Source organism: Epinephelus lanceolatus, chromosome 5 (genome assembly GCF_041903045.1).
Source record: "Epinephelus lanceolatus isolate andai-2023 chromosome 5, ASM4190304v1, whole genome shotgun sequence".
In the NCBI taxonomy this organism is placed as follows: Eukaryota; Metazoa; Chordata; class Actinopteri; order Perciformes; family Serranidae; genus Epinephelus; species Epinephelus lanceolatus.
Window position 1 is genome coordinate 3,694,582 of NC_135738.1, and position 27,357 is coordinate 3,721,938.

The 27,357-nt window shown below is 41.4% G+C and overlaps 1 protein-coding gene across 1 annotated transcript; it reads right to left on the reverse strand.

The window, feature by feature from the left end:
• Positions 1–1,277: 1,277 nt before the first annotated feature.
• Positions 1,278–27,331, reverse strand: LOC117262352 (GRAM domain-containing protein 4-like). The gene is made up of 19 exons (XM_033635264.2): positions 27,081–27,331; positions 20,753–20,993; positions 19,218–19,323; positions 17,837–17,957; positions 17,673–17,740; positions 16,265–16,397; positions 16,115–16,140; positions 15,801–15,892; positions 15,517–15,608; positions 14,923–14,971; positions 14,453–14,524; positions 14,316–14,359; positions 14,101–14,210; positions 13,008–13,162; positions 10,730–10,877; positions 10,247–10,340; positions 8,837–8,927; positions 8,447–8,515; positions 1,278–6,436 (listed from the first exon to the last, which is right to left on the reverse strand). The coding sequence occupies exons 2-19, from the start codon at positions 20,936–20,938 to the stop codon at positions 6,329–6,331; spliced, it is 1,764 nt and encodes a 587-aa protein (XP_033491155.1). The 5' UTR covers positions 20,939–20,993; positions 27,081–27,331; the 3' UTR covers positions 1,278–6,328.
• Between the last annotated feature and the right edge of the window lie 26 nt (positions 27,332–27,357).

Below are 27,357 nucleotides of genomic sequence, written 5' to 3' on the forward strand. Positions count from 1 at the left end.
AGACTGATCACAGCGACCCAAATGAGAATTTTCCTTCATTGTGAATACAGATATTGACACATTTTACTCATATGATACTTGTACTCCTAAAAAGTACATTATTTGCACCAGATACTTGTTTCATCCGAGTACTCAGCTCAACCCTACTAAGGCCCTGATCACACAGTTAGTGTTTTGCAGGCTGCAAAACGCATGCGCGATGCACTCCCTTTTTTTTTTTTTACCGAATGCCACTAGTAAGAAACAACGCCTGCTGCGCTCCATCACATCCTAATATTCTCATGTCATCAATCTACTCTTTATTTATTTATTGTATTTATCCTCCAGTAATCAGTGTGTAGCTGCTGCCATGTTGAGGCAGAGGGTTCTGTCTGTAGCTCTGGTTGAGGGTGAGAGGCTGTCAGCAGATAAACAGAGATCTGTGTGGGTACATGAGACCCTAAAAAAGAGGCTGGATCATGGGGAGTACCACCAGTTGGTCCAGGAGCTTCTCCTCCATCATGGACGTTTACAGGCAGATTTTAGGATGACTCAGGGCCAGCAACCACTATCACCAGTTTCACCACCATTGTTTACTAACTGCAAAGTTGTTGTCGTGACCACCACAGAAGGCCCGACTCTCAAATCATCCCATTGGACAATGGGGAAAAGGTGAAGATGACGTGGGGTGATTTTCTGCTCTGAAGTTTTTTTCAACTCGAGGAGTTCAGAGCGCTCCTGAAAAAACACCAGGCACCTGGAGTGCAGAAACACGAGGTGCATCGCAACGCAAAAAACGCGAGCAAAATGCTTTGTTCTCATTAAAATCAATAAAAAAAAGGCGCCTCCAGCTGCTAAAACGCGTCCTGTGTAATCAGGGCCTAAAACCTGCTTTGTTGTGGGATGTGGACGTGCAGCAAGCATTTTGCTAACTTGGCTAGACAAACTGTTGAGGGCAGAGAGGCTATGTAATGCCTGAGTTTGATCTCTTTTTTTTTTTAGCTCAAATGATGATGTTACCTGGTGATTCAATCAAATAGGTGTAAAAATCAAAGTTTGTCACTGCTGGCCACCAAAATAAGCAAGGTAAGTATAACTTTTTCTTTCTGGTGGACACAGGGTGTTAAAATAATCCTGTGACATGCTGATATCTAATGTGTTTAGTGAGCTACAGGCATTTTGTTAGCCCTTACTTGCATATTGTGGCGCCGCCAGTTTTCCCCTCCAAGTGGGCGTGGTTTTCAGATGATTCTCCAGTGACAGACTGAAGCAGGTACTGCACAGAAACAACTACGGGAGATTGTCAGTGTTTGATTTTTAATTTTACTTAAATAAAAAGCATGTACATCACATTTTAACAACAGAGATAATTTCATAAAAAAAATTACACCTATTTGTACAATGACACCATTTTATAAAACCATTAATCTGAAATACACAACAGGCCGACAGAGAAAAGTTCACAGCGCTGACGAGACAAAAGCAAAACCTGAGAAACCACAAAACAAAATCAGAAAGATCAGGAGATAACGCCAAAGAAAGACGGGAAGTGCACAAAACAAAACATGTGATAGAGGCAACACGGCGTAAACAGCTGGCATCAATATTGCAAAAATTAAAATGGTTTTTTGACTAAATTAAAAGCTACAAAGACGACATATTTGGCAACGAAAGAGCTCAGTGAGGCCCGATTGCACCAGTGAGAAAGATTTATCAAAACTGTTGAACAAATAAAATGTGTGAGGAGAAAACAAAGGGTGTCATTTATGCAATGTGCAATTTAGAAAAATGACTGAGTGATTTTACCTTAAATCACAAAAAGGATTACTTCATCCATTTGTTTTTTGTCAAAAGGTCAAATTTGTAACATTTTCATTGAAATGGGCTGATCTGATGTGACATTAAAGTGATAAATGCTGGTGTGACATCCTTCTGACTGACAGTTAATATATTAAAGTACGTACTAAATACACAGTTACAGAGCGGTGGTGATCGACAGGAACAGACACTGTTTTAAAATGTATGCTACATGGCTGCTGCGCTTCAGCTGGTTAACTTTATTAGGCTGCAAAAAAAGTGTTTTCCTCATTTACTGTCAATTTCCAAAGTCTAATGCAGAAAACAATAGTATATAGACTTTGTGTATAGATGTTCGGACATGACGTACCTTGGTTCAAATTAAAAAACTAAAAGGTTTAAATCAAAGTGGCTCATTTAAGCCCTGTTTCCACCGAACAGTACCATTCAGTTCGATACGCTATTTTTCTGTTTCCACAGTGAAAAGTTGTGGATGGTACCAACAGAAGCGTTCCTTAGTGTCCCCATGTTTGGTCCCCCCTCTGTTGGGGTACCTAGCACACAGATCTGGTACTAAAAGGTGGAGCTGTGAACACTGCAGTCTGATTGGTCAGTAGAGGACGGTCACTCTGCTCAGGGCTGAGTTGTGTCTGGTTTTGAGGCTCATGTAACCACTGTTCATACTGTGGAGAGTTTTATTAGTAAACTGTAACTATAAAATGAAAGGATGTTTTGCTGCCTCTCACAGCAGCTGGAGTCTGAGAAAAAATAACTTCATTCACTGGGCCGACTGCCGGCAACTTTTAAGGTGGAACGTTAACTTGTAATGTTACTCAATGCATGAGTTGATGACGTGAATCCATCAGCACACCTTAAATTTCACTGTGACAACTTTGACCATCACTTTAGTTTTTATATGACACACACTTTTAGTAATGACTTTAAAAATATAGATTAATTTGGAGCGGATTATGTGAAGGTCATATATTCTAATCCTCACTTCCTGTGGGCTACAGCAACACTAAACCCCTGAGCTTGCCTGAGAAGGACTAAATGCACAAAGCTGCTATTTTTAAATATCCCATGGAGAGAGACTCTCACTGCAGCCTGTTCTATTTTGTTGTGAAAATGTGGGCGTGCAGCCTCGTTCTGTGGACGATAAACCAGGTGCAGACTTCCATCTGTGTCACCGCTGATGAGGAAATACAACGAGTGCTGGACGGAGCAGTGAGTGACAACAACCCCGCCCACATTTAAGAGGACTGTCTGAACAGACTGAGGGTCTAGGTACCATGTCTGAAGGGTTACTGTTGGTTCCAAAGGTGCTGGACTGAAAGGGTTTGATGGAAATGAGGCTTTAGTTCTGATTGATAGCAAGCACAGAGCAACAATTATTCATCAGTGTGAGCAAATGAGTATTACCACAGCTTGGTAAAAAGTGACAAGAGGAGCTTAACTGAAAAGAAAAAAACTTCATTGTGTTGTTTTAACTTGTTTAGCTTTAGCCGATTCGCCAAGGTTAGGAATAATGTTAAACAGAAGTCATATGGATAAAGTCAGCATTTTACCTTTTTTTAGCCTCTTAGCACATTGGCTGTGAAACAAAGCTAAAAAGATAACGAACTGTGATTTAAAAAACATCTCAGGTCGATGTGTTTTCAGTTCTTTAGCTTTAGCCAACTAGCTTCACGCTAGTAAAAAAAGGTAAAGTTGAAACAAATTGGACAAAAAGTTAATATTTGACGTCAGCGTGGCTTCTGTTTTTTAGCTTCTTAGCTTATTGATTGTGGTTGTGTCCGTGTTGTTAGCTTTAGCTTTTAGCTACGACAGAAAAGCTACATTGAGGGTAACTTTGTGATTTACAATAAATGTTTCTGAACATTCATATAGAATACAAACAGTCTTTTACCACCACATAAAAAACATCATACCATAACATTAAGTGACCGTAAGGCTTGGCTGCTAAGTACAATACAGAGTCATATAATGAAGTTTACACAATTCCCTGAAGACACTGATGTAAGTTAATGACTTTATCTGCAAATACTGTAAAAGCAGTTCTCATTAAGTCCAAAGAACCCTTGCTTTTTTCTTCAGATGTGGTTGAAACATGTTCAGAAAATGTTTTCAGCACTGTCACACTGTGTAGTAAACTTCCTGGTTTAATATTTATGAGTGTAACAGCAGTAATGCAGTGATGAACGTCAGGACTTGCAGCTTTTCTCTGTGTCATTTTGGGCTTAATATTTTGGGGTTAAAAATATTCGTTAGACAAAAGGAAGTAGTTGATGGCATCAACTTGTAATGGATATTTTTCACTACTTTCTGACTTTTTTCAGTTTTAAGACCGATTGTTAGCTGAGAAAATATCAACATATAAGCCTTATTAGAGATAATTATCATTAGCTGCAGCCCCACGTTTAAATTCGTGCTGAGTCAAAATGCAATTTCTGATCTTTCATGTGAAGTTTTTAAATTTCACAAGGAAGACTTCCTGTTGTTGTGTGATACAAATGTTCTTTATTCAAAAAAAATAAAGTCTCCTTATTAACTTATTAATAACCCAAAAAAATCAAAATTCCAATGTCCTGTTTTGCCCAAACCAAAGTTCAAAAGTCAAAGATAAAAATATAAAAACAAAAAGAAAAGCAGCAAATCCTCACATCAGAGAAGCTGCAACCAGAGAATGATTTGAGTTTTAATTGATAAATGATGTTAATGATTAATTAATTATCAAAACTGCTAAAAAAGAAGTCATTTTAAGACACTGTGTAGTAAACCTCTGGGTGTGACATACATCAGTGTAACACATCTGCATGTAAGCAGGCCTGCCATTAGGAATTATTGACAGGGGACAACATTTATCAAATTGAGCCCCTCATTCTCACTCACTCCTGCCGTACGTAGACCTTTTCATGGCCCCCCGCTGGCTTTTCAGTAGGAGTGATCTGTACCCTTTGACCCCTCTGACAGCAGGCCTGCATGTAAGTAAACTGAAATTTCAGAACCTGCAGCCAGTCACATGACACAGCTGACCGATGAGCTGCAGGTGAAGATGCATTTGTTCAGCTGACTGACCAAAACAAACTTTGAATTTAAAAATGCCTCATTTAAATCATAAACCACCTTTTCTTCTTCTGAGACCAAAACATGTTTCACATTTAAAGCCGTCCAGCTAAGGGAGGGATTTGTACCCTTGGAAGGCTCTTAATGCGAAGCATTAGAGCGGGAAGTGTTGAGCGTCTAAGAGAGGCGAAGTCGTCAGTGGACCACCATGGGACCTTATTTTGGAAAAAAGCAAGAGACAAATCATTTTTTGATCCTGCTTGATTTTTGCCATGAATCACACACATTATGTTTGTTCATTTGTTTGTCATAAAACTGTTCAAGTATAAATTTTTCTGCAAAGGAAATTCATTGGGAACAAAGACAACTGGAACATTGGTCTTGTTACCAACAAATTTCTACGCTGCACGTGTAGCACGGTATGTGGGAGTTCTTTGTTCTGTGACAGTCAGTCCATCGTCTTCTCCTACGCACCTGTCGTACCTCAAGTGTGCAAAAGATTTGCTTTTTGTAGTAAAAGACTGCGAAACTTGTGCGGCTACGAGGCTGCGACTCCTGTGTGTTTCGTATGAGGACGTACCTACATGAGTGATGGCTCTCGCTTGTTCCTTTTCTGGCTGATTACACGTACACAAGAAAGTGAATTCTGTTCTTGGTGGTGGAGTGGAGGGTATATGCAGGTATAGCGGGTATACCCACCTCTTTTTCTGGTCGTTTACAGTACACCCATCTATGGGCCAAAAAGCCATTGGAGTCAGCTAAGATAACTTTACATTTGTGCAAGGAACTAAGTTACCTAGTTAGTTAGTTAGCTAGCTGCTGTTGGTGACGTACTGTATATCGTGCGAGACAAGAGACGTAATTCACTGAGCAGTTTCAGACAAAACTAAACGACGCTACGACAAACTGCAACTTTCTTGACTTGCAAAATTTTGTCATTATATGTGTAATTCATCGCACAGTTAAAGCAGAATCAAAAAGTTATTTGTCTCTGTAATAAGGTCCCATGGGGGACACCAGGAGGGGAGGGACTTCACCTCTTTATTAACTAATCAGCAGAGAGAAGAGTATAACATGACTGCTGTTGTATAGAAAAGTACTTTCAACTGAATTTATCATGTGAGACATAATAGAGGTAACCCTGCCCTCCTTAAGGGTTTTACCCGGGGTTTATTTGTTTAAGCAGGCGATTATTTGAGTTTTAAATAACAGCCATTAACTTGAGCATTTACGTTAAGTTATACCTCAGGACATGAGGTCGTCTGTTTTGTGGGAACTTTCTATTAAACACTCTAAGAGCAGTAACTGTTAACCGCCTGATTCTGCCTGATTTGGTGGAAGTCGGCTGATGTAATATTAATCAGTGTCACCGGATCATTTCGTTTGTTGAGAGCAGCTCAAACTGGAGTCAGCAGCTGTTTGGTGAACACAGTGAAACAGTTCCAGTGTTTGTGTCTGTGAATGCAGCCCTCTTGTGAAGGTGTTACTATGTCTCCGGCTCTGTGGCTGCAGCCATGGCAACGATCTTCATGTACTGATTGAAGATGGCGTCGAAGGCCTCGTCTCTGTGGATCATTGCGCCGAACACCATCGGCTGCAACAGAACAGAAGGTCACTCAGTGCATTTACACAAGCAGAAGTACAATTTCTGGGTACTCGTATTTCTTGGTTATGCGACTTTATACTTCTACTTCACTACATTGTAAAGAAATAAATCCCTTCTGTTGGATTTTGTTTGTTTTGTTTTATTTATCCCTGTTATTCCGCCTCGCCCCTCCTCAATAAAAGGTATAATCACTGAATCAGGGGACAAAGTTGTCTCACCTTTGAGCCGGCAGCAGAGGTAGTAACAGCACTGAATCGATGTCTCAGCAAAAGGGACAGCTAGCAGGACGGGACAGGTGAGACGTCTTGACGACATGTTACGTGTGTGACCCAGCGCCGGAAATTTAAAAAGCAGCTAGCAGCAGTTAGCAGCTAACTCAAAGAAGAAGAATGGCAGATGTAAATGTCCGTGAACTACTGAGAAACAATGCACTGCAGTGGCTCCTTACCCTCCGAGCAGAGGACCAGATCAATCGCCACATAACAAGGACGGTCGGTAAATGATTGTTACTGACATGTTTTGCCATTGTTATTGTTTACAAAGCGCAACTGAGGTGTCTGTTACATGTCACACTAAAGGCCAAACCTGTCGTGTTAAACGTCACGTCTGTCACGGCTCTTTTGATTCAACGATGCGATCCACAAACTGGGGAGACAATAAACATATAATACACGTGTATATGCAGCATAAGCCCCTTTTACACGCCTTCTTCAAGGTGGAATTTTCACGCCTCGCCATTATTTATAACAGGTATAATTTTGGAATGGGGGAACAAAGTTGTCTGGCCTTTAAGGCATCATTGGAGGTATTAACAGCACTGAAACAGCATCTGTATAATTGGGAAAGAAGGGCGTGATCATGGGCATTTCATGCATGCATCCCACCACGGAAGATATAAAAATTAGCTGGTAATAGTTAGCAGCTAACTCAAAGAAGAAGTACAGCAGCAGAAAATGTCCGCAAATTGGTAAAACAATGAGGTCTGGGAACTCCTTTAGCTACAAGCAGAGGACGAGCTCAGCTGTCATGTAGCACAGACGGTAAATGATTGTTATTGACATGTTAATGCAATCGTTGCTGTTTATACAGTGCTGCTGTTATGTGTCACACTAGAGGCCGACACCTATGCGCCCATCACACCTCTTTCTATGCCGCGATGCTGGCATGCTGTCTAAAATCACACACTGGAGCGTCATGATCCCGCTGTCACTTTGTTCTGTGTGAAAATGTGAAGGCGACATATAGAAGGCACTTAGTAGAGGCTCTATAGCGCCATCTCTGTGTAAAAAGGGATATTTATGATCATCATTATTGATTAAACTACCAAAAGAGTAGAATGGTTGGAATCTGCTCCTCGATTTAAGTGCTGCTTTTACTTTTAATGCATCAAATCAATAATGAATAAAACTGTAACCCTGCATAATAAGTACTTTTTATATTCTAAGGTCTTTTTTCCATTAATACTTGTAGTTTTTATGTATTACTTTAAATACACTGCAGTAAATTGGTGCAGGTGTGACCTTTTGTTGTGGCCAACCCAGAAGTTAGCTTCGCCCTGGTTCCCTTGTCAAAAAGCCTTTAAGATTTTTCAGTTGGATTATTGCAGACAATAAGCTCTACGGCAAACAAAAGTTTGTGACGCTTACTTTTGTTTTTTCAGCAAGATGAACATATGAACACCACTTTTATTATTCACAGAGCATAAATGCAATCTCCACGAGTAAACAGCTGACGCTAGGCTTTAAACGAACACTAGAACAGAAAGGTTAAGTCTCTTAATCTTGTGTTAACCACAGACCTTATTTCCCACATCCAGCTAAAACCCCACTGACTTTGAGACAAGTGAACCAGTAGCGCTAACAGGCTAACTCATTTCTGTGTTCCTGCAGCACTTTATTGCTACTTCCATTTAAGCACAGCATCTTAATATAACGCTCACAGTCTCAATTTTATCTTTAACATGAGGCCAGTTCACAGTTCCTCCCTCTGAGCTCCTACCTTTTGGGTGGATGGCGTTGCTATGGAGATGCCCATCCCAGATCCAGGCAACACAGACAAAACTTTGTACTGTGAAGGACAGAGAAGACATATTCAGATAAACTTTACTGTCATGAAACAGCATTTGTTACTGTTGTAAAAGAAATATTACGGCACAAACAAACAGGAGGACAAACATTAACCAAACTCAAATTAACCTAATGATGAATAAATAAGCAGCAAGAACAGCAGGAACGAGTCATGAGGAATAATCAGTGTTAATATATAAAGCAGCCGTGTCTTCCTGCAGCAGACAGAGAGGCCCAGCTGCAATGTCGCTCCTTATCAGACTGTGTAACACACTGACAGTGACGTTCAAAACATTTGGACAGAAGCAGAGACTCTACAGACCTTCTGGATGTCGGTGATGTCGAGCAGCTTGATGACTTTGTTCCTCTTGGAGGATCCAGATCTGGAGCTGGAGCTCTCGAAACACAGATGACTGAAGTGACAGAGGAGAAAACTAGTTTTAAATTGTACATCAAGATGATGAATGATTTACTGTATTACTGCATTTCAAAATGTGTTGGTCTGACACTAAAGGCCTTTGAGTCTGTTGTTTTCGTTCGACATTGTTGCACATCCAAAAATAAATACCACCTCACGTTGCGTCAATCATGTTTGCACACCGAGTCAGAAACTTTCGTCCAACATTAAAATTTTCCTAACAGGTTCTATTTTCTGCACTTTTTGCATCTGTCAGAGACTTTAGAGACGTTTGACCAAGTATCAGTGAGGAAAATGTGGCGGCGGGACACAGCCACGACAAGACAGAGGAACAGGTGGCTGTGGCTCGGAGGTAGAGCGGGTCGTCCAGCAATCGGAAGATCAGCAGTTCGATCCCCGGCTCCTCCAATCCACATGTAGAAGTATCCTTGAGCAAGATACTGAACCCCAAATTGCTCTCGATGGAGCTGTTCCATCGGTGTGAGAGTGTGTTAAAAACTGAGTAGGTCGGATGACTAGAAAGGCGCTATACAAATGCAGGTCCATTTACCATTTACAGAATCATTTCATAACTCAGATACAATCAACAGGTCAGATAGTAATATTCAGGAGGAGGAGGATGTGGACCATACACAGAATGCGAAGGACAGCTCCGCCCCTTCATGCAGCTGTGGTGCAAAATGAAAGACAGGGAGGGAGTGATGACAGTCAGACAGGTGACTCCAGTGGAGAGAGTCAAAGGAGGAAATGTGTCTTTTCATTTTGTTACGTGGAGCAAATAGAACAATAACACACATCTGAATCAGTGTGTAAGGTTTCTGTGCGTAACATTTTTTTTTTCTCTCCTCCATAAACCTTGAATTCAGGTGAAGTTGTGCCAGAAATCCATATAATACAGCTTCTACAGCACCTAAATGACCTCAGAGCTCCAGTTCTTTTTGTCATTTCCCTTCAGTCTCTCTCCTCTTCCCCCTCTGCTCTGTACATTCATGAAGTAGATTCATAAAGCCCTGAGATAATGCATGCATTTTTTCACTTAAGTTGACATACTTTAAACTTGTTCAGACAGGTATCTGCCTCACTTTACGCCTCTCAGGCAGACTGATATCAGCGCATGCCTGTACACTTGCTCTGTTGACTTGTAGTGCTATTTCAGTGCCTATAAATCTGTGTTCTGTGTGAATGTACCTTTAGTAGGATTGTGAATTTACTCATGTTAGTTAAAACAGTAGAATCTGTAAAACATTTGGATCCCAGTCAGAGCTTAAGGAAAAAACAAAATAAAACTGAGCCAACAGGGAGTGAAGGACTTACTTCTCAGTGACGTAGAGGACTCCATTACGGATGTAGTCTGTCGGTGTCCTCCTGTCTCTGTTGATGAGGCAGCAGCGCCAGCCGTTCTCACACACTGAGACAACAGCACAAAGAATCAGATGACAGTTTACAACAGTCACCTGCTGCAGGTCACACAGGGTGGTTATCTGACTGATTCCAGTGTTTTTAGACTCAGTGTATTTATAATTTTGGACTTTTTTAGGGGCCAAGAATGAATAAAGAATCCCATATTTCTCATCAGAGTTAAATTCTTGACATAGTGAGGACATAAAACATATAACTGAACATTTAACTGAATAAATACTGCATCAGAGGACTTAAATAGACTAAATTCCCAGATACTGTCCTGCAAATAATTGTTTACAACATGTATAAAATCTTTCTTTTTCAGTTTGAACTCTTCAGTTTGATATCTGAAGCTAAAATAACTTATGAAATAGATTTCGCCGGTTCGTCCCCCACCTGACAGAGGCCGCTCGCTCTCCGGCAGATTGAAGACGTCGTGAAAAGCCCCTCTCTTGGTGCTGTAGTATCGTCCTCCGTCCTCGTCCCGGTTGACACCCAGAGGAGCCGCGGTGCCGACACTGCCTCGGCCGGCCGTCATGGTAACCTGGACAGGTGGACAGAGGGGGGCGGGGCAGATACTGGATTAGCAAATCAGTAGCAGGGGAGGTACTGCAGTGGCATCCTAAGCATCATCAACAAGTCACCTGTCCAGGTGTGTTCCCCTCCCAGCTGTTTGTCTTTTTTGTTATTAATAATGTGCCTAAAATCTTTCTACAGTGTTTATTACAGCCACGATATGTACAAACAATTTCCTGATGATTTAGCGATTCTTGTGCGTAGTGGAACTAAAAATGTAAAGTTTGTCCTGAAGGTGGTGCCAGAGGACCCTAGAGGATCTGACCAAATAATGAACATGAAAACAAGAGTAAAATCTTGATACAAACCTTATACTTGGGTGATAACCAAAACAAACAAAAAAAGAAAAAATGGTGTGATCTAACCTACGTTTGTCCTGAGGGTGGCGCTAGAGGAGTGGGGACATTGAGATCTAAAGGGGACAAAAATTCTGGTGATGCATCAATGTGCAAACCATCATAAAAATACTGTATAACCTTTTGTAAGTGACTAAAATTTTCATTTTTAACTTCTTAAAAGTGGCTGGATGCGTTTTAATCCCTTCACTTTTTAGATCTAATAGGTTAAGTGTTTTTTTTCTGCAGCATCCAGACGACACTCAGCTCCCCAGAAAAGCAGCCGTTTTACCACATTGACTCTCCTGATCTCAGTATCTGTACCCTGACTGCTTCTGTCTATATGGTGCGTTTGATGTCTCAACCAAGCCGCCAAAAACAGGACCGAGCTTTAAAGCCAATTTCATAGTGGCCAAAATTGGAATTACACCATCACGTGATGCCACTGGGCCCAAAGAGATTCGCCATAGACTTGTCAGTGTCAGAACCCCTGCAAAATGAATGGTTTCACTGTCAGACTGTGACCCATCCAGTCTGATAACATTTCAAATGTCCAGAAGAGCCGCAAGACTAAATCAATTTATCCCCACTGCAATTAGCAGAGCACTAAACCAGAATTTAGCTGCTAAGCCCCACACTGCTGTCATAAGTCTCTAGTGCTCTATGGGCCCCATAATGCAGAAGATGCGGGTAATTTTACACTGCGGAAAGAGAGTGATTTTAGCTTCATGCAAGACTGAGCAACTTTCATAGGAATAAATAGGGCCCTGCCTGCAATGCTGTAACTACGGCTGCCCCCAACTAAGAATTTTCCTTGTCGACCAACAGTCCTCATCAGGTCCATCAGTGGACTAGTCTCCTGCGTGTTTCTGATGTGAATGTAATGATTAAATGATATATTTTGGTGGTTTGAGTTGAAGCTGTGAGAAAGAATAGTATCAGTAACATTGTTAACACTGTGCTACATTACAGAGAAATACAATACCGTACTAATGAACCTTCATTAATATAGGCTAAGCTGTAACCAGGTGCCTTTATATTCATCCATGTTCTGAACACGACATGATAATGCCAGTGTGTGTTGTATTTTAAAACGTTTGTTCAGTGAAACTTGAAGCAGAAATCCACAAAATTGGAAAAGATCCAACTTGAACAATGAGTTCAAAAATTAAAGCCCCAAATTTCAAACCAAAATGGGAGACGATATTTAGAGACAGAAACCAAACTTGGATAAAAACAAAGATTTTAAATGAGACTCAACTCAGTTCAGGTCGAAACCTAAAACGTAGATGCAAAGGTACAAGCTCTGACCGAAGTTTGACCTGAGGGAGGCGCTAGAGGAAGGTTCATTAAAATCTAAAGGGATGAGACATTCACTGACAATCTGACCGATGGGTTTTGGGATATCTCGATCTAACAGACAGACTGTCACTGTCACTAATAATAACAGCAGCAGATTGGTTACATTCAGTGATATCAGTGTTGACTCTACATCTCTAACTACAATAAACACTACTGACCTCTACACTGTGACTGTAAATACACACAACACACACACATCAGGACCCTACCTGTTCACACTCAGACAGCTGAGAGAGAAAAACAACAATAGAGAACTGAAACCAGCACAGACCACCTGCTGGGACCAGTAACAACCAGTGACCAGTTTGTACCAGGGCATATCTGAGCCAGTGGCTGACTTCAGATCAGCACTTCGGTGTGTGAGTTGTATTTTCTGGATATATTTTAGAGTTTGGACTGACCCTTCTGCTCAGTGTGGTGTTGCCGCGCTCCTTCAGCTGCAGGTCGGTGGGTAAATTGGTCCAGATGATGTAAGGGGTGTCGTAGCGCTCCTTCAGCTTGGGACATCTACTAAAGATGAAGTTGATGACGAAGAACTTTATACCTGCATATACACCTGAGAAGAAGGAGGACATTGATCAGAGACACTCAGCAGCCCTGGATCTCACTCCTACACTCAGTGAAATGTAATCTGGACTCTTCAGTGTCTAACACGTGAACACTACACTTTGATTCATCGGGTGGAAACAAACACGACTCTAATAAAATGATCATGGAGCTCAGTGTCTGCTGGATGTTGAACTAGGCAGCTGCTTACATTTAAGCCACAAATACCATATAATCTCATAATATGTCAGAGCAGTGTGTCTGTCAGCTTGTTTCTGAGTCTGTCTGTCCCCCCAGAAAATGTCCAAAAGTCACTTCATGAAGCTTAAACTTTTCTTAGTGTCATAACTCAGTCAAATCTGAACACAAAGACAAGATACACATATTCTTAGGTTCAGTGTGACCTACATGTTCCCAGGAGATCACTGTCTCAAGTTCTAAGTTTTCATCAGTATAGATTTAATTCAGTGATAGTTGTCTGCATGTCCATGGGTACAGTGCAAACAGCAGTGCCAATAGGTAAGCCAGCAAACTTTTACACCCCGTTTCCACCGAACACTTTCAGTACAGTACCTCTGAAACCAACAGTTACCCTTCAGACATGGTACCTAGACCCTCGGCCTGTTTAACTTTTCCACCTCTAACAGTCCTCTTAAATGTGGGCGGGGTTGTTGTCACTCACTTGAATAAATACATTGTATAAAAACAACTAATATAAACTCACTATGTACGTAACAAAGCAGTGAGACTTTGAAATATGAATCAAGGGACAAACAGACTTTATCAAGTCACAGGTAACACAGCTGAAGGGTTTAACTGAATTAAAAATGTTGTTGGTTTAATTTGAGAGACAAAAAATAAATTACTGTATGAACAGATGACTGCTTGTAGTTTGTGCGTAATATTATGCACGAGGTGTACAGCGCAGTAATTAAGATAGTGAAGTACCTATGATGAATCCCAGGAGTTGGTACGGCAGCAGGCAGGAGGAGATGAAGGCCAGCCACAGACCAATGTACAGCTTCTGAGTCAACTCTGGTTCAACCCACATGAACAGACTACACACGCACACACACACACACACAACACACACAGTATTATGATCTGTGTATGGACCATCAGTTCTCTCTGACCTCGAACAAAGTGTGTGCAGACAAACTCACTTCTTTATCTTCTCCAGGATGTTCGCCATCTTTCCAAACAGATTCTGTGAAGACGAAACAAAAAACAGCTGTTGTTACATCTGTCGGCAGGTGTCACATTTTGACGCGGAGCCTCCGCCTTCTCTGTCACGTCTCACCTGAGCTTTCTGAGCAACGTCCAGAACCAGCTGGAACTTCTCCGACACTGTCAAGTCTTCTTTGGGAGGCTCCTGTAAAAAACAGAGGAGGCAGAGTTAAAATGTTTAACACCTCTCAGTTACCTGACGTCACCTGCATGCCACCGTGCAGTGGTGGAAGAAGTATCCAGGTGCGTTACTTCAGTAGAAGTAGCAGTGAGATGGTGATGTAAAAATACTACAAATAAAAGTGTTGCATTCAAAATGTGACACAAGTAAAGGCACAAGAATATTCACAGAAAAAATAATTACTGTAAAGGTATAATTACTCATTGTGCAGATTATTGATCAGAGGCAGAGCAGACGAGTCATACCTTTCACATCCAAAGAAAAAAAAAACTTGTGTCCCAGGAGAACATCAGGACAATACTTCATGGATCTTTTTCATGTTGAAGATAAAAAACAAACAGGTTTGAAGAGAGATTTCTCACCATTGGCTCTGAGACTTCAGGTACAATGCTCCACTGGATCCTCCAGCCTCTGGGAGCAGTGCATGATGGGAACACACAGGTAGATATGAGATGATTTCACACTAACTACATGTCTGTGTGTCAAAGATTTAAATACAAACTGCTCAGAGTCATCAGCTGGTTTTAAAACACAGTAACGGCTTCATGTGATCATGAAATAAAAAAAGGTTCCGTCATTTCTAAAGACAGTGAGGTTCCTCTCCCTGACCTCAGTACTTTACTCACACAAACCAGAATCAAAGGCCCACTGATGGGGCGTCCGTTGGCCTGTCGTAGGTGAGACACATATTACGTAACCAAACTCTTGGACTCATTAATCTGTTTCACTGTGCGCTGCTGCTCTGACGAGTCAAAATGTCTGATCTCAGATGTATCAGTCCCTCAATGACATGGAAATGTGATTAACCACAAGATGCATGTCAATGTGAGGAGAGCAAAGATCTAACGTGTGTGATGTGTGATATCAAAGAACCTGCACTGAACCTAGCGTACGGTTTCTGATTCTGGACGTGCAATTGGTCGACAGAGAGGGGGAGGGGAGGGGCTTGCACTGACCTGGCGATGAGGTAATTTAAGGAGAGGCGGAGGATGGCGAGGAACAGGAACATGGGGACGGCCCAGCCGTGCCATGTTGCATACATGTAGATCTGTGCAGAGAAGTTGACATTTGAGGCAGTGTCTTTATAGTGATAGTAGAAACGTGAATGGACACGAACAGATAGACGTGTTAAGGTGTCACCGTGATGTCATCCATTTCTTTTTTTACATCCATCATCAGTAACCTGTTGATTGTGTGTGTGTGTGTGTGTGTGTGTGTGTGTGTGTGTGTGTGTGCTCACAATGAAGGCGATGGCCGACGTGTAGACGGAGTACCAGCTGGATAAGGCAGAAAGGTTCCTCTTAAAGTTGGTCACAGGTTTGAATCCTCGTTCTGGAAACACAACAACAGACCAACTCTCCAATCACAGACTGAGAATTTATCATGACAGAGAAACCTGAGCTCGGTGTCTACTGAGTTGTTTGAAATAAACTGTTAAATAAAGCATCTAACGTGCAGAATGTGGCCAAAAGTAAGTGGACACCCCTGTAATTTTGGGTCTGAATCTGATGTGTTGTGTTGGCAGAGACCCCCACACCAGAAAGAAATACTCACTGAGTCGTCTCATGTTTTCAGTCAACCTGTGGATCAGAAACCAGATATTTATTTCAGATTTAGGATCAATAAAAAAACAGACAGTGTGTTAAAGCTGCTTTAAGTCAATATGGCAGTAATCATGTCTCTCTGCTGTGTGTTCCTCCTCACCTCTTGGCACTCAGCGGCTCCTCCGTCTCAACCGTCTGCTCCTCCGGTTGGAAGCGGAAGTCCTCGATATAAACACCAAAACGATCATAAAGCCACTTCAGGAAGCTGTCGAACAAAGTGTCCTTCTGTTTGTCTGAGAACAGGAGAAGAGAAGAGTCCGACATGTTTGTTAACATTTTACCGCAAGAGGGTTCCTGGGTCAAACCTGAGGTGGGGGGTTTGAACCCCAGGGTGGGGACAGTCCTTCTGTGCAGAGTTTCCTCCAGGTGCTCCAGCTTCCTCCCACAGTCCAGAGACATGCAAGTTAACTGGTGACTCTAAATTGTCTGTAGGTGTGAATGTGAGTGTGAATGGTTGTCTGTCTCTATGTGTCAGCCCTGTGATAGTCTGGTGACCTGTCCAGGGTGAACCCTGCCTCTCGCCCAGTGTCCGCTGGGATAGGCTCCAGCCCCCCTGCAGTGAGGTTTAATTCACTTCAGTTCGATATGCTTTTTTTGAAAGCGAAAGTGAAAAGTTGTGGATGGTACCAACAGAAGCGTTCCTTAGCGTCCCCATGTTTGGTCCCCCCTCTGTTGGGGTACCTAGCACACAGATCTGGTACTAAAAGGTGGAGCTGTGAACACTGCAGTCTGATTGGTCAGTAGAGGACGGTCACTCTGCTCAGGGCTGAGTTGTGTCTGGTTTTGAGGCTCATGTAACCACTGTTCATACTGTGGAGAGTTTTATTAGTAAACTGTAACTATAAAATGAAAGGATGTTTTGCTGCCTCTCACAGCAGCTGGAGTCTGAGAAAAAATAACTTCATTCACTGCTCTGACTGCCGGCAACTTTTAAGGTGGAACGTTAACTTGTAATGTTACTCAATACATGAGTTGATGAAGTGAATCCATCAGCACACCTTAAATTTCACTGTGACAACTTTGACCATCACTTTAGTTTTTATATGACACACACTTTTAGTAATGACTTTAAAAATATAGATTAATTTGGAGCGGATTATGTGAAGGTCATATATTCTAATCCTCACTTCCTGTGGGCTACAGCAACACTAAACCCCTGAGCTTGCCTGAGAAGGACTAAATGCACAAAGCTGCTATTTTTAAATATCCCATGGAGAGAGACTCTCACTGCAGCCTGTTCTATTTTGTTGTGAAAATGTGGGCGTGCAGCCTCGTTCTGTGGACGATAAACCAGGTGCAGACTTCCATCTGTGTCACCGCTGATGAGGAAATACAGCGAGTGCTGGACGGAGCAGTGAGTGACAACAACCCCGCCCACATTTAAGAGGACTGTCTGAACAGACCGAGGGTCTAGGTACCATGTCTGAAGGCTTACTGCTGGTTCCAAAGGTGCTGGACTGAAAGGGTTTGGTGCCAACGGGGCTTTAGTGTTTAAAGGAAAAGCTCACCTGTACTGGCGACTGCAGGTGGAGGAGGGGTTGGGGCTTTAGGTGTCTGAGAAGGTGAGTCTTCAGGTCTGTGAAGTGACAGAAACAATCAGGAACAAGCTGCTCTGTCTGATGTCTCAAACCAGCTTCTTTACTAAAGTTTTTTTTTTTTTTTTAATAACCACCTGGGTTTCAGGACGTCGTTGATCTTCTGCTCCAGCTCGAGGCACCTGCTGCGCTCCCTCTCCAGCTCCTGTCTCAGTGAATCCATGTTGGACTCCTCTTTAAGTTTCCTCAGCTCCTCCTCTGAAACAGATGACGACGGTCACATAATCAGAAACAATCGCAGTACCTCTGAGCAGTGCTGTCACACTTTTAACAATCTGTCTCTAAAGAGCAGATTTTAAGCTGTCATTTCTTCACAGAGGACCTTAGAAACAAAAGTCAACACGAGGAACATTCAAGACTGGATAGTTATGAAGGACAACATAGTTTATTTTGTCTGTCTTTATTAATTTGTCTCCAAAGAGCAGATTTTCATTTTGAGCTTTTGTTCAATCAAATCCGTTTGTTCTCATCACTGTATTAGGTTAAGCTGTTATTATTTTATTTTTGATTTCACTTTCCCAAAATGACTTAATTTCCAAAAAATGACTTTGATTACTATTTTTAGCTGCAACCTGTCTCTGTTCAGCCGTGTGATGGGATTACAGTTGGTGGATAGCGGCAGCCTGTCTGATGCAGAGTGTGGGAGGTAGTTTCACCGAGGAGTTTGTCCCCTGTCTCTTACACTGGAATTACACTATATAGTGATATCTTTATGGTCAGTTTCGGGAGGAGGGACAATTAAAGCAACCAAAAATTATTGTAATATTCAGACAAACGAGTGAAGGCAGAAAACTGGCTGCAGAACCTTTAAAATTTAAAATTATTTCAAAACTTATTTTGAGTTGAGTTGTAAATTTAATTTGTGACTCTTGTTTAATCCCTATAAATATTATTAATACTTGTACTGAAGGAAAAATGAGGTCCTCATTCACCTCTGTGTCTGTGAGTGTCTTTGTCAGATGAGGTCAGCTGGGTTATTAATAGCTGTGTGTGTTACATAAAGCTGATGGGCAGATATTGATGGATTACCCAGCATGCTGCTGTGCTGTGGGACGTTTGACTCCAAACTGATGTGGGAAGCCACAAAGACACAGCGGCCAATCAACACGCAACTGTTTCTGACACAGATTTTAAGGGAAACTTTACTTTTTACTACTTTTTTTGCTTGAACGTGAAAGTTAAGGACAATAGCCTGACGAAATTATCTTAACTAAAGATCCCCTTCCTAGCTTCAATCTGTCTGAAACACTCTGACTCTGGGTCTGACTGGGTGGTTGTTTTTCCAGAATAAAATCTCACAGAAAAAACTGAATTACAGAAACATGAAGATAGGATTCACAGATTTCAGTCTTAAAATAAATAATAAATAATATTTCTCTTCTTAGAGTCATGTTTTTCATTTAAAGTTTCACCAAACAAAACACCCACACCGAGTGCAGTTCAGGTCACAATACTCACGTAAGAAGTGTTTCTCTAACAAGGCGATTTCTAGGTGACCTTTGACCTCATTAAGGTCTGTCCTTGGGTCATCTTGGATAGCTGCAGAAAATGATCCTGGACCAGCCTGAGACACAAAAACATGGACAGACATATGAAATAACCAGACAACAGAGAAGAGATTATACAACAACAGTGAAATAAAATCAGTTAGACACTTTTCTTATTTGGGGTGCCACAGGGTTCAATCCTGGGTCCTCCTCTATTTACACTCCACAATGCAATTAACCTTTACTTAAACAGATAAGTTAACATGTTAACATTATGAATCTAACTAGCAGATGACGAAGAATGAGAGGAAAAGGAAGAAGAAGAAGAAGAAGAAGAAGAAAAAGAAGAAGTGGAAGAAGAAGAAGAAGACCATGTACTATTACAAGGGGTGGGGATAAAATCAGTACAGCATGCTATCGCAATGTTTTTTGTGACAATATTGCATCAATGCACGGATGTATTGATTTTTTTAATATATAAATTATTAATATTAAAAACTTTTGGTAGCCTACTAGAATAATAAATTCAATTGCTCTTTTCAGTTCAATAAAAATGACTGAAGTGAGATGAACTGGGGCTGCTCCCGGCTAAGAATTTTCGACCAACAGTGGTCATTTAGGGCCATTAGTCAACCGGTGGCCCCCACGTTTGTGATAATAATTTAAGTATTAAATTATATTTTTTGGGCGGGGCAACACAGTGGTTTAAGGTGAAGGTGTGAGAAAGAATATGTCATGGCAATTTTTAGCCGATCTGCTTCGAGTCAGCAAACAAGACTGAATAGCTTCATGCATGACTGTTTATTCTCTATAGAGAAGGCGCAACCTCAGACTCAGAGCTCAGAGTTTGTGCCCAGAACAGTGAATACAGGGCATCTTTATACCTACACTCAGACGACAAGATGATGAGAAATCAATTGTAGCTTTCTTGGGCTTTTCTGATTTAATTATGTGCTCTTGATTACATCAGAGGAGCATACCTGTTGCAGTCTAGTATATAACATGTTAGGTAATCGGCTGTATCTGTTAGATAGTCAATGGACGGTCTTTGAAGGAGAGATTATAGTGAATGTATTATTGGGGGGCGGCCGTACGATAAACAGAATGAAAACTTTATCTCATTACATAAAACAGACGTTGACAAAGTTTTCCTTTGAGAACATAATTACTTTTCATTTTAAGGATTTTAAATGCAGGAGTTGTAAAGGAGTATTTTTGTATTCATGTATCATTCACAACAGATTCCTACAGCAACACAAGTCTTCAGACAATAAGCAGGTTTGTAACAAACCTGCAGCTTGAAGCCAATTATTGATTACAATTATTGGAACAGAAAAAAGTGATCACAAAAGAAAGAAAAGAAAATAATCTGTTGAAATCCTACCAGAGTTCTGGCTCTGTCAAATCAGCATTTACAATAGAATTTTGTTGATTTTAAAGATCAGGATCAAAACATGTTTCTTTTTAAATCCCTGGCTGGTGTATTTCTCAGGTGTGTTTGTGTACCGAAGCGTCACTCTGCTGCTCTCCCTCCGCCTCCCTCAGCTCCTCCGAATCTCTGGTGGTGAGGCGAGGTTTGATCACGACCTCGTCAGTGCATTCTGTGTCGGACGTGTTGGGCGAATCGGCCAGATCCAGGAACTCTTCCCGTCTCTGGCCCCGGAAACGGATCCTCTCCAGGTGCTTCCGCATGGTGGGCGCCGTGGAGCCGGTCTCTACCTGAACATGACTGCCGCCACTGCAGGGACTTGAAGAAGAAAAGAACACTGAGAAATGATCCGCAAAACATTCAAAAATAACTTGATTTCAGTAAAGTGATAGCTGACATCATCCTGCCGCACCCCAGCCCTGTCACAAACGGCTCTGCTCACCGACCAAGGCCGGTAATCCGGTGCCAACCGAAGATCTGTGGTGCTATAGTATCATTTCATCTAGGCGGGATTCTGACTTAGAGGCGTTCAATCATAATCCCGCCATGGTGATCATCAGATTGTGGCTCTGAAGACGGCAATGTCAGTCGGGCGGTCCACCGCTTTGGTCCAGGCTGAAACGTCTCTAATTATTGGATGGAATGGATCACCATGAAATCTTGTTCAGATATTTACTGTTTCCAGAAGCTGTATCCTGATGATGTCAGTGATCCTGACTTTTCCTCTAGTACAACCATGAGGTTGGCACTGTATTTCTATGTTTAATGTCATGGGTTGTTGACATGAAATTTGGTTCACACATTCTCAGCCCCCAGAGGATGCACTGTGGTAACTCTGTTCTCCTGACTTTCCATTTAAGACCTCCATCATCCCAATTGTAATCATCCAATACTTTGGTTTATGATCAAAACAAACAACGATGACGACACTAACACGCTGATGTTTAGAAGGTATAATGTTTACCATGTTTTCCGTCTTAGCTTAGCATGTTAGCATGTTAACATTTGTTAATTAGTGCTAAACACAAAGTGCAACTGAGGACTTACTTTTTGCAGGTATTTTGGCATAAACAAGGGGTTGGATAAATTTACCTGATCATGGCATTAGATTAAATTTTAAGGGATCACAGTCCCTTAAATTTTATTCAATTCATCCTGAGAGGAACATGAATATGACAAATTAGTAAAAAAAAAAACAGTTATTATTATTTTAAGAAAAGAAAATAAGTGATAAGTGAGAATTTTACAGTTTGCTTCAATTTTCAGTAAAAACTAAAGAAAAATGATCTCTCATTTCTTTAGTTTGTGAACAACAGTAACTCAGAGTGAGATTCAGATTCTGTTACAATATTAATAGTTCAACTAAATAAAATTTGCCATTAATTACACATTTAAACAGCTCCCTAAAATCCTAAATGACTGAGTTGGGTTTTTTTTCCCACCTGGACCTTTATGCTCTGCCATTTTTCCTCTAATCATCAGGCTGTAACCTGTGACAGGCTGTTATGATACCACAACTATCACACATTCACATATATGGAGTTTTTTCACTCAGGTTGACATCACCAAAGGTTTATGACAGAATCAGAGAGGAGAGGGAGAGACGCTGTGCTGCTGCCAGAGGAGCCGCTGAATGAGTTCCCTCTGAGCGTTAAGAGAAGTAAAACATTCAGGACGCCACAGTTTATTCCACACTACTGAAGCTGCTCCTCTTTTTGGAACCACCAAGGAGTCGCTAATAATTTAGCTTTCAGCCATGCTTGTTGTTGCCGTGGGTAACAGTATGACTTCGGTATGATGCCAATCCATTCGGTGGTTGTCAAGTTATTTCACTGTATGTGAAACTCTGACCTGCTGGTGGCGCTAGAGAAAAAAGTCAGGGAATTACCAGTCATTAGGCTTCATCCCTTATGAACGTCATGAATGTCTGTAGAAAACTGTATGACAATCCCTCCGACATCTGTTAAGATATTTCAGTCTTAAAGTAATGAACAGACAAACTGACCCATCCCTAGAGCTATGCAATCTCTAAGTTTTTTAGGATACACAAAGACATACTTGCAACAATAATATTCATCTGATGTAAAGTTACAAGAATTTCACTGAAAAGAATCAAAATCAGTTTTAATTTCTAAAACACGTTAAAGTTTCTGTTCTTTCACATCTTGTGAGATAATTCGACACATTAACCAACAGCAGAACTGAGCCTGAAACTGAAACAGAAACAAGACAAAAACTTCTGCTTCTAATGAATCTCATGACTGACCTGAATGTGAGGCTCCTTCAAATGATCTTAAAGCTTTATTTACACAGGGAGAGTCCACACTCAACACCACTCCCAGAAAGACTCATACAAACAGCAGGCGGTGCCAATCAGAAGCTCCACTGTCCCATCATCATGCTGTTTGTTCAGGGAGGAGGAAATGTTTCAGCATCCGCTCTCAAACAGGGACAATAAGCACATTTACTCAAGTCCCGTATTTAAGTACAAATTTAAGGTACAATACTTTGATTATTTCTATCTTTTGCATCTTTATACTTCTCCTCCACTACATCTCAGAGGTCAATATTGTACTTTTTACTGCACTACATTAGTCTGACAGCTTTAGCTCCTTCCTGTCCAGTGAAAACCATGTATCTCCAGATGTGTTGATGTTGAATGTTTGTGATAAACTGAAGGATGAAGTGTTCCTTTATGAGCTGAGAAAATTCTCCTCCTTCTGAAGCTAAATAAACTTGTTAAAAACCCTCTTGGATCAGCTGAAAAGTCGGCGTCACAAAGCTGAAAACAACTAAAATAAAATGAAAATATATACGGGAAATGACTTAAGTCTTTGTCCATTTAGTAAAAATTGTCAGTATAATAAGGAGGCATTGGTGCAGATGTTTATCGAGGCTGAGATGTCTACATGACTTTGAGTCAACTGCCTTCACTGCCTTCCTTTGTCATACCTATTCTTAATTTCTTAAATCTTACCCCTGACACATGCCCACATATTAGAATAAGAAAACTAATACTGTGGCTCAGGAGGTGGAGCAGGTCGTCCACTAATCAGGAAATCAGCAGTTTGATCCACAGCTCCTCCTGTCTGCATGACGAAGAATCCTTGGTCAAGATACTGAATCCCACATTGCTCCTGATGGCTGTCTCCATCAGTGTGTGAGTGTGTTTGAACCTTCTGCAGTTGCCTCAGTCATCAGTGTATAAATGTGTGTGTGAGTGGGTGAATATGATTCGTAGTGTGAAAGGGCTTCAAGTGGTTAAGAAACTAGAAAGGTGCTGTACAAGTGCAGGTCCAGTTATATGACTTTGAGTGGAGTGCCTTCACTAAGTGTTGTGTAGATGTCAATGCAATCTTACACGTGTTGGGATTAAAGTTTGGACAAGCTTGTATACATTTAATTCCTGTTAAAAAAATGTTTGTTTTATTGACATGTCTAATGGTTGTTTTGTGACCTTGTCTGAACCTGAGCGCACATGACAGCGTGATAAATTTTCATATTGTAAATATTTGCCAAACCAATGTGTATTCAAAACATTCTGTTCATTCCAAACCATGTTTAGACCTGGGAAACAGTTTTTCTGATTTCATAATTTTTCCAGGAATTTCATGACCGTTGGAATCCTGAAACATCTACAGCTGTAAAATGCAACGTACAAATGAATACAGCAATAATATTAATCCAAAGACATCAGATAAAGTAGTGAAACACTGACAGGGAAAGGCTCTCCATTACATATGTAGGAGTCTGCGTAGCCTCCCCTCATGTCCAGTCTTCACGCTAAGCTAAGCTAGCCAGCTGCTGGCTTCAGCCTGTGTAAGACTGTGTGTTCAGGCTGAGGATCAGTGAGCTGTCTTACTGGTCCGACTGCCTCTAATGGTTACAGTCCGATAACGTTCCACAACTCCTGCACTGCCTGTACCTGTAGGTGTGACTGAATAAACTACTTTGATCACACACCACTGACAGACGGACAAAGACTGACTGGTAGGATGGTGCCTCTGATGATTACCATCTCATTCTTTACCTGTATCACCCTGCAGCACTGTCTGTCCAGCTGAGACTGACACACTCACTGACTGACTGCTAACATGTCAACTGAGTATTTACTGACAGAGCTGAGTGATTTTAAGGTGGCTGATACAGGCTGATTGTTGACTGACAGCTGACTGACTTTTACGTAAACATGACTGTGGTAGAAGAACTTGAGTAAACATACTCTTATCAGTCCTGCATTCAAAGTCTTACTTAAGTCAAAGTGTGTGAGAATCATCTGTTGACTGTACTTAAAGTATGAAAAGTAAAAGTACTGATAGTGCAGTAAAGTGTTCCCTGCTGTCAGTGTTTTATTCTATCTGATGTTTTTGGATTAATATTCCTGCTGCATTAATGTGTATGTGTCATTTTACTGCTGTACATGTTTCAGGTTGAGCTCATTTGAACTCCTTTATATCCTGTTGGGGAGTTTAATCTACAGCAATGCATCATGGTCTATAAGATTATAAGATGTCTGTAGTGTGGCTGTCCTGTCGTTGTGATGATGCATTTTCCAGCTGATCCGAGAAGGTTTTTAAAGAGTTAATTTAGCTTAAAGGTCCAGTGTGTAGGATTTAGGGGGATTTAGAGGCATCTAGCAGAGAGGACTGCAGACTGCAACCAGGATTCCTTCAGTGTTCAGTGTTCAGGAGGTCTCCTCCTCTCCAAAACAAACAGACCAGGTGATTTAAACCAGTAAAAAAAACACTAAATAAAGCAGTTTCACATTAGAAGGATTTTCAACCACTGCTTACAGACTGCTGATTGAAGGACTGACCAAACTTGACTGACAGGGTTAGAGTTAGGAACTGTTCGTTACTTGTGAGGGTTGGTGCAAAAAAGGGGAGGCATGTTAAATACTTTTTTAAGCACTGGGACGGGACTTGTGTTTTTTATTTTGGCTTATTATTTTACTGCTAATTTTTTAAGAAAATTTAAATTTTCTTTAAAGAAAATTAAAAAAAAAACAAACAAAAAAAAAAAACACTACCTTTTTAAAGAAAATGTGCATGTTTTCTTTAAATATCGCCAAATCACACCATTTACCACAGGCAGACACTGTAACAGAAACAGAATTTATCATTGTATTTTAAAATTTCCAACAGTCCTTGGACAAGTTATGTGTAATGAACACTTTTGTCAGAAAATAAAATCAAATCTGAGCTTGAAATAATGACATTTCATCAAATTCACTTTATTCTATGTCTCATTTAAATTTGGCCAAAAATAAACCATTTGCATAACCTAACCAGTACGACAAGAGTGAAAAACCATTTTGTCTTCAACTTTTAAACATCAGAGGTAAGTTTTAGGCTGCTTTCACACCTGCCCTGTTTGGTTCAGTTCAATCAAACTCAAGTTCATTTGGCCCCTCAGTGCGGTTCATTTGGGCAGGTGTGAACACAGCAATCACACTCAGGTGTGAACACACCAAAACAACCAGACTGAGACCTTCTTGAAGAGGTGGTCTCAGTCCGGTTCCAAAGGAACTCTGGTGCGGTTGGTTTGTGGTGAGAAGGTGTTCTGACCTGGATGTGAAGCAACTGCAGTCACATGACACATTGTTTGGGTTAAACATGAGCACGTTACAGTCCTGGAGGATTATTAATGTGCACCTCCTCCTGTACTGCCTTAATATGCACATTCAGCACATCCAATGCATCAAAACATTGTTTTCTAGTTGGAGCCGCGCCTCGTTTTCAAACTGTATGCTTTGACTAAAATGAACAATGACAGCAATATAGTCCACGATGAGCAGCGCTAAAATCAACCTGCGTAGTTGTCCCTCCATTGTGACATTAGAAAGTGTCACATTTATCTTGCAAGTGTACTCTTCTTCAACGTTTGCTTTACTTCCTGGATTTTTCCCACATGGAAATTCTGACCAATCAAGAGCAGCTTTCTCACACAAGGCATTTGATCTGGTCCTCTTGTAAATGCTGCCGTGAGAACACGAACCAACTCTAGGCAATTATACAACTTTGGAACAACATGAGTCCCTGATTCAGACCAGAGGAGACCACTCTAGGGCTGACAGCAGCCTTAAAATAGAAATAAAAAATAATATCTGTAGATTCAGTGTAGCTGACACTTTACTGACCAACACTGACTGACAGAGTTGGACTGAGGGTCTGGGTCAGTTTTCAGTGGAGATTAAACACATATCTGCGGGGACACAGCCTTCAACACGACACCGGTGACACCCAATCACCTGCAGTCTACCTGCGGACCTCCAGGAGCCTCAACAGGAACCCGACCGGTCCGCGGGGTCCACGTTGGACACACCCGGACACCTCAGGGGACCGGGATGAAGAGGGCAAAAAGTGAGGACGGAAGAAAAGAGGGAACAGATGGATGTTTTCTCACCGTTAACCGAAGCTGAAGCAAACTTTCCCTCCTTCTCGTTTCCCCAACGGTCCAGACCGGCAACAAAACCCGCTCCAACCCGGGTTACACCCGCTCCAAACCGGACCGGGCTCCTCTCAGACCCGCTCCAGACCACCCTCCCAGTCTCCGTCCCAAACAGTTAGTCCAAATGTGGACGTTTTAGTGGACAAAACCCGGACCGCGTTTCACTATCTGACACAATAATCACAGCTGTGGGCGGGGTGGGCAGCGGCAGACAAACAAGGAAGTGACGTCA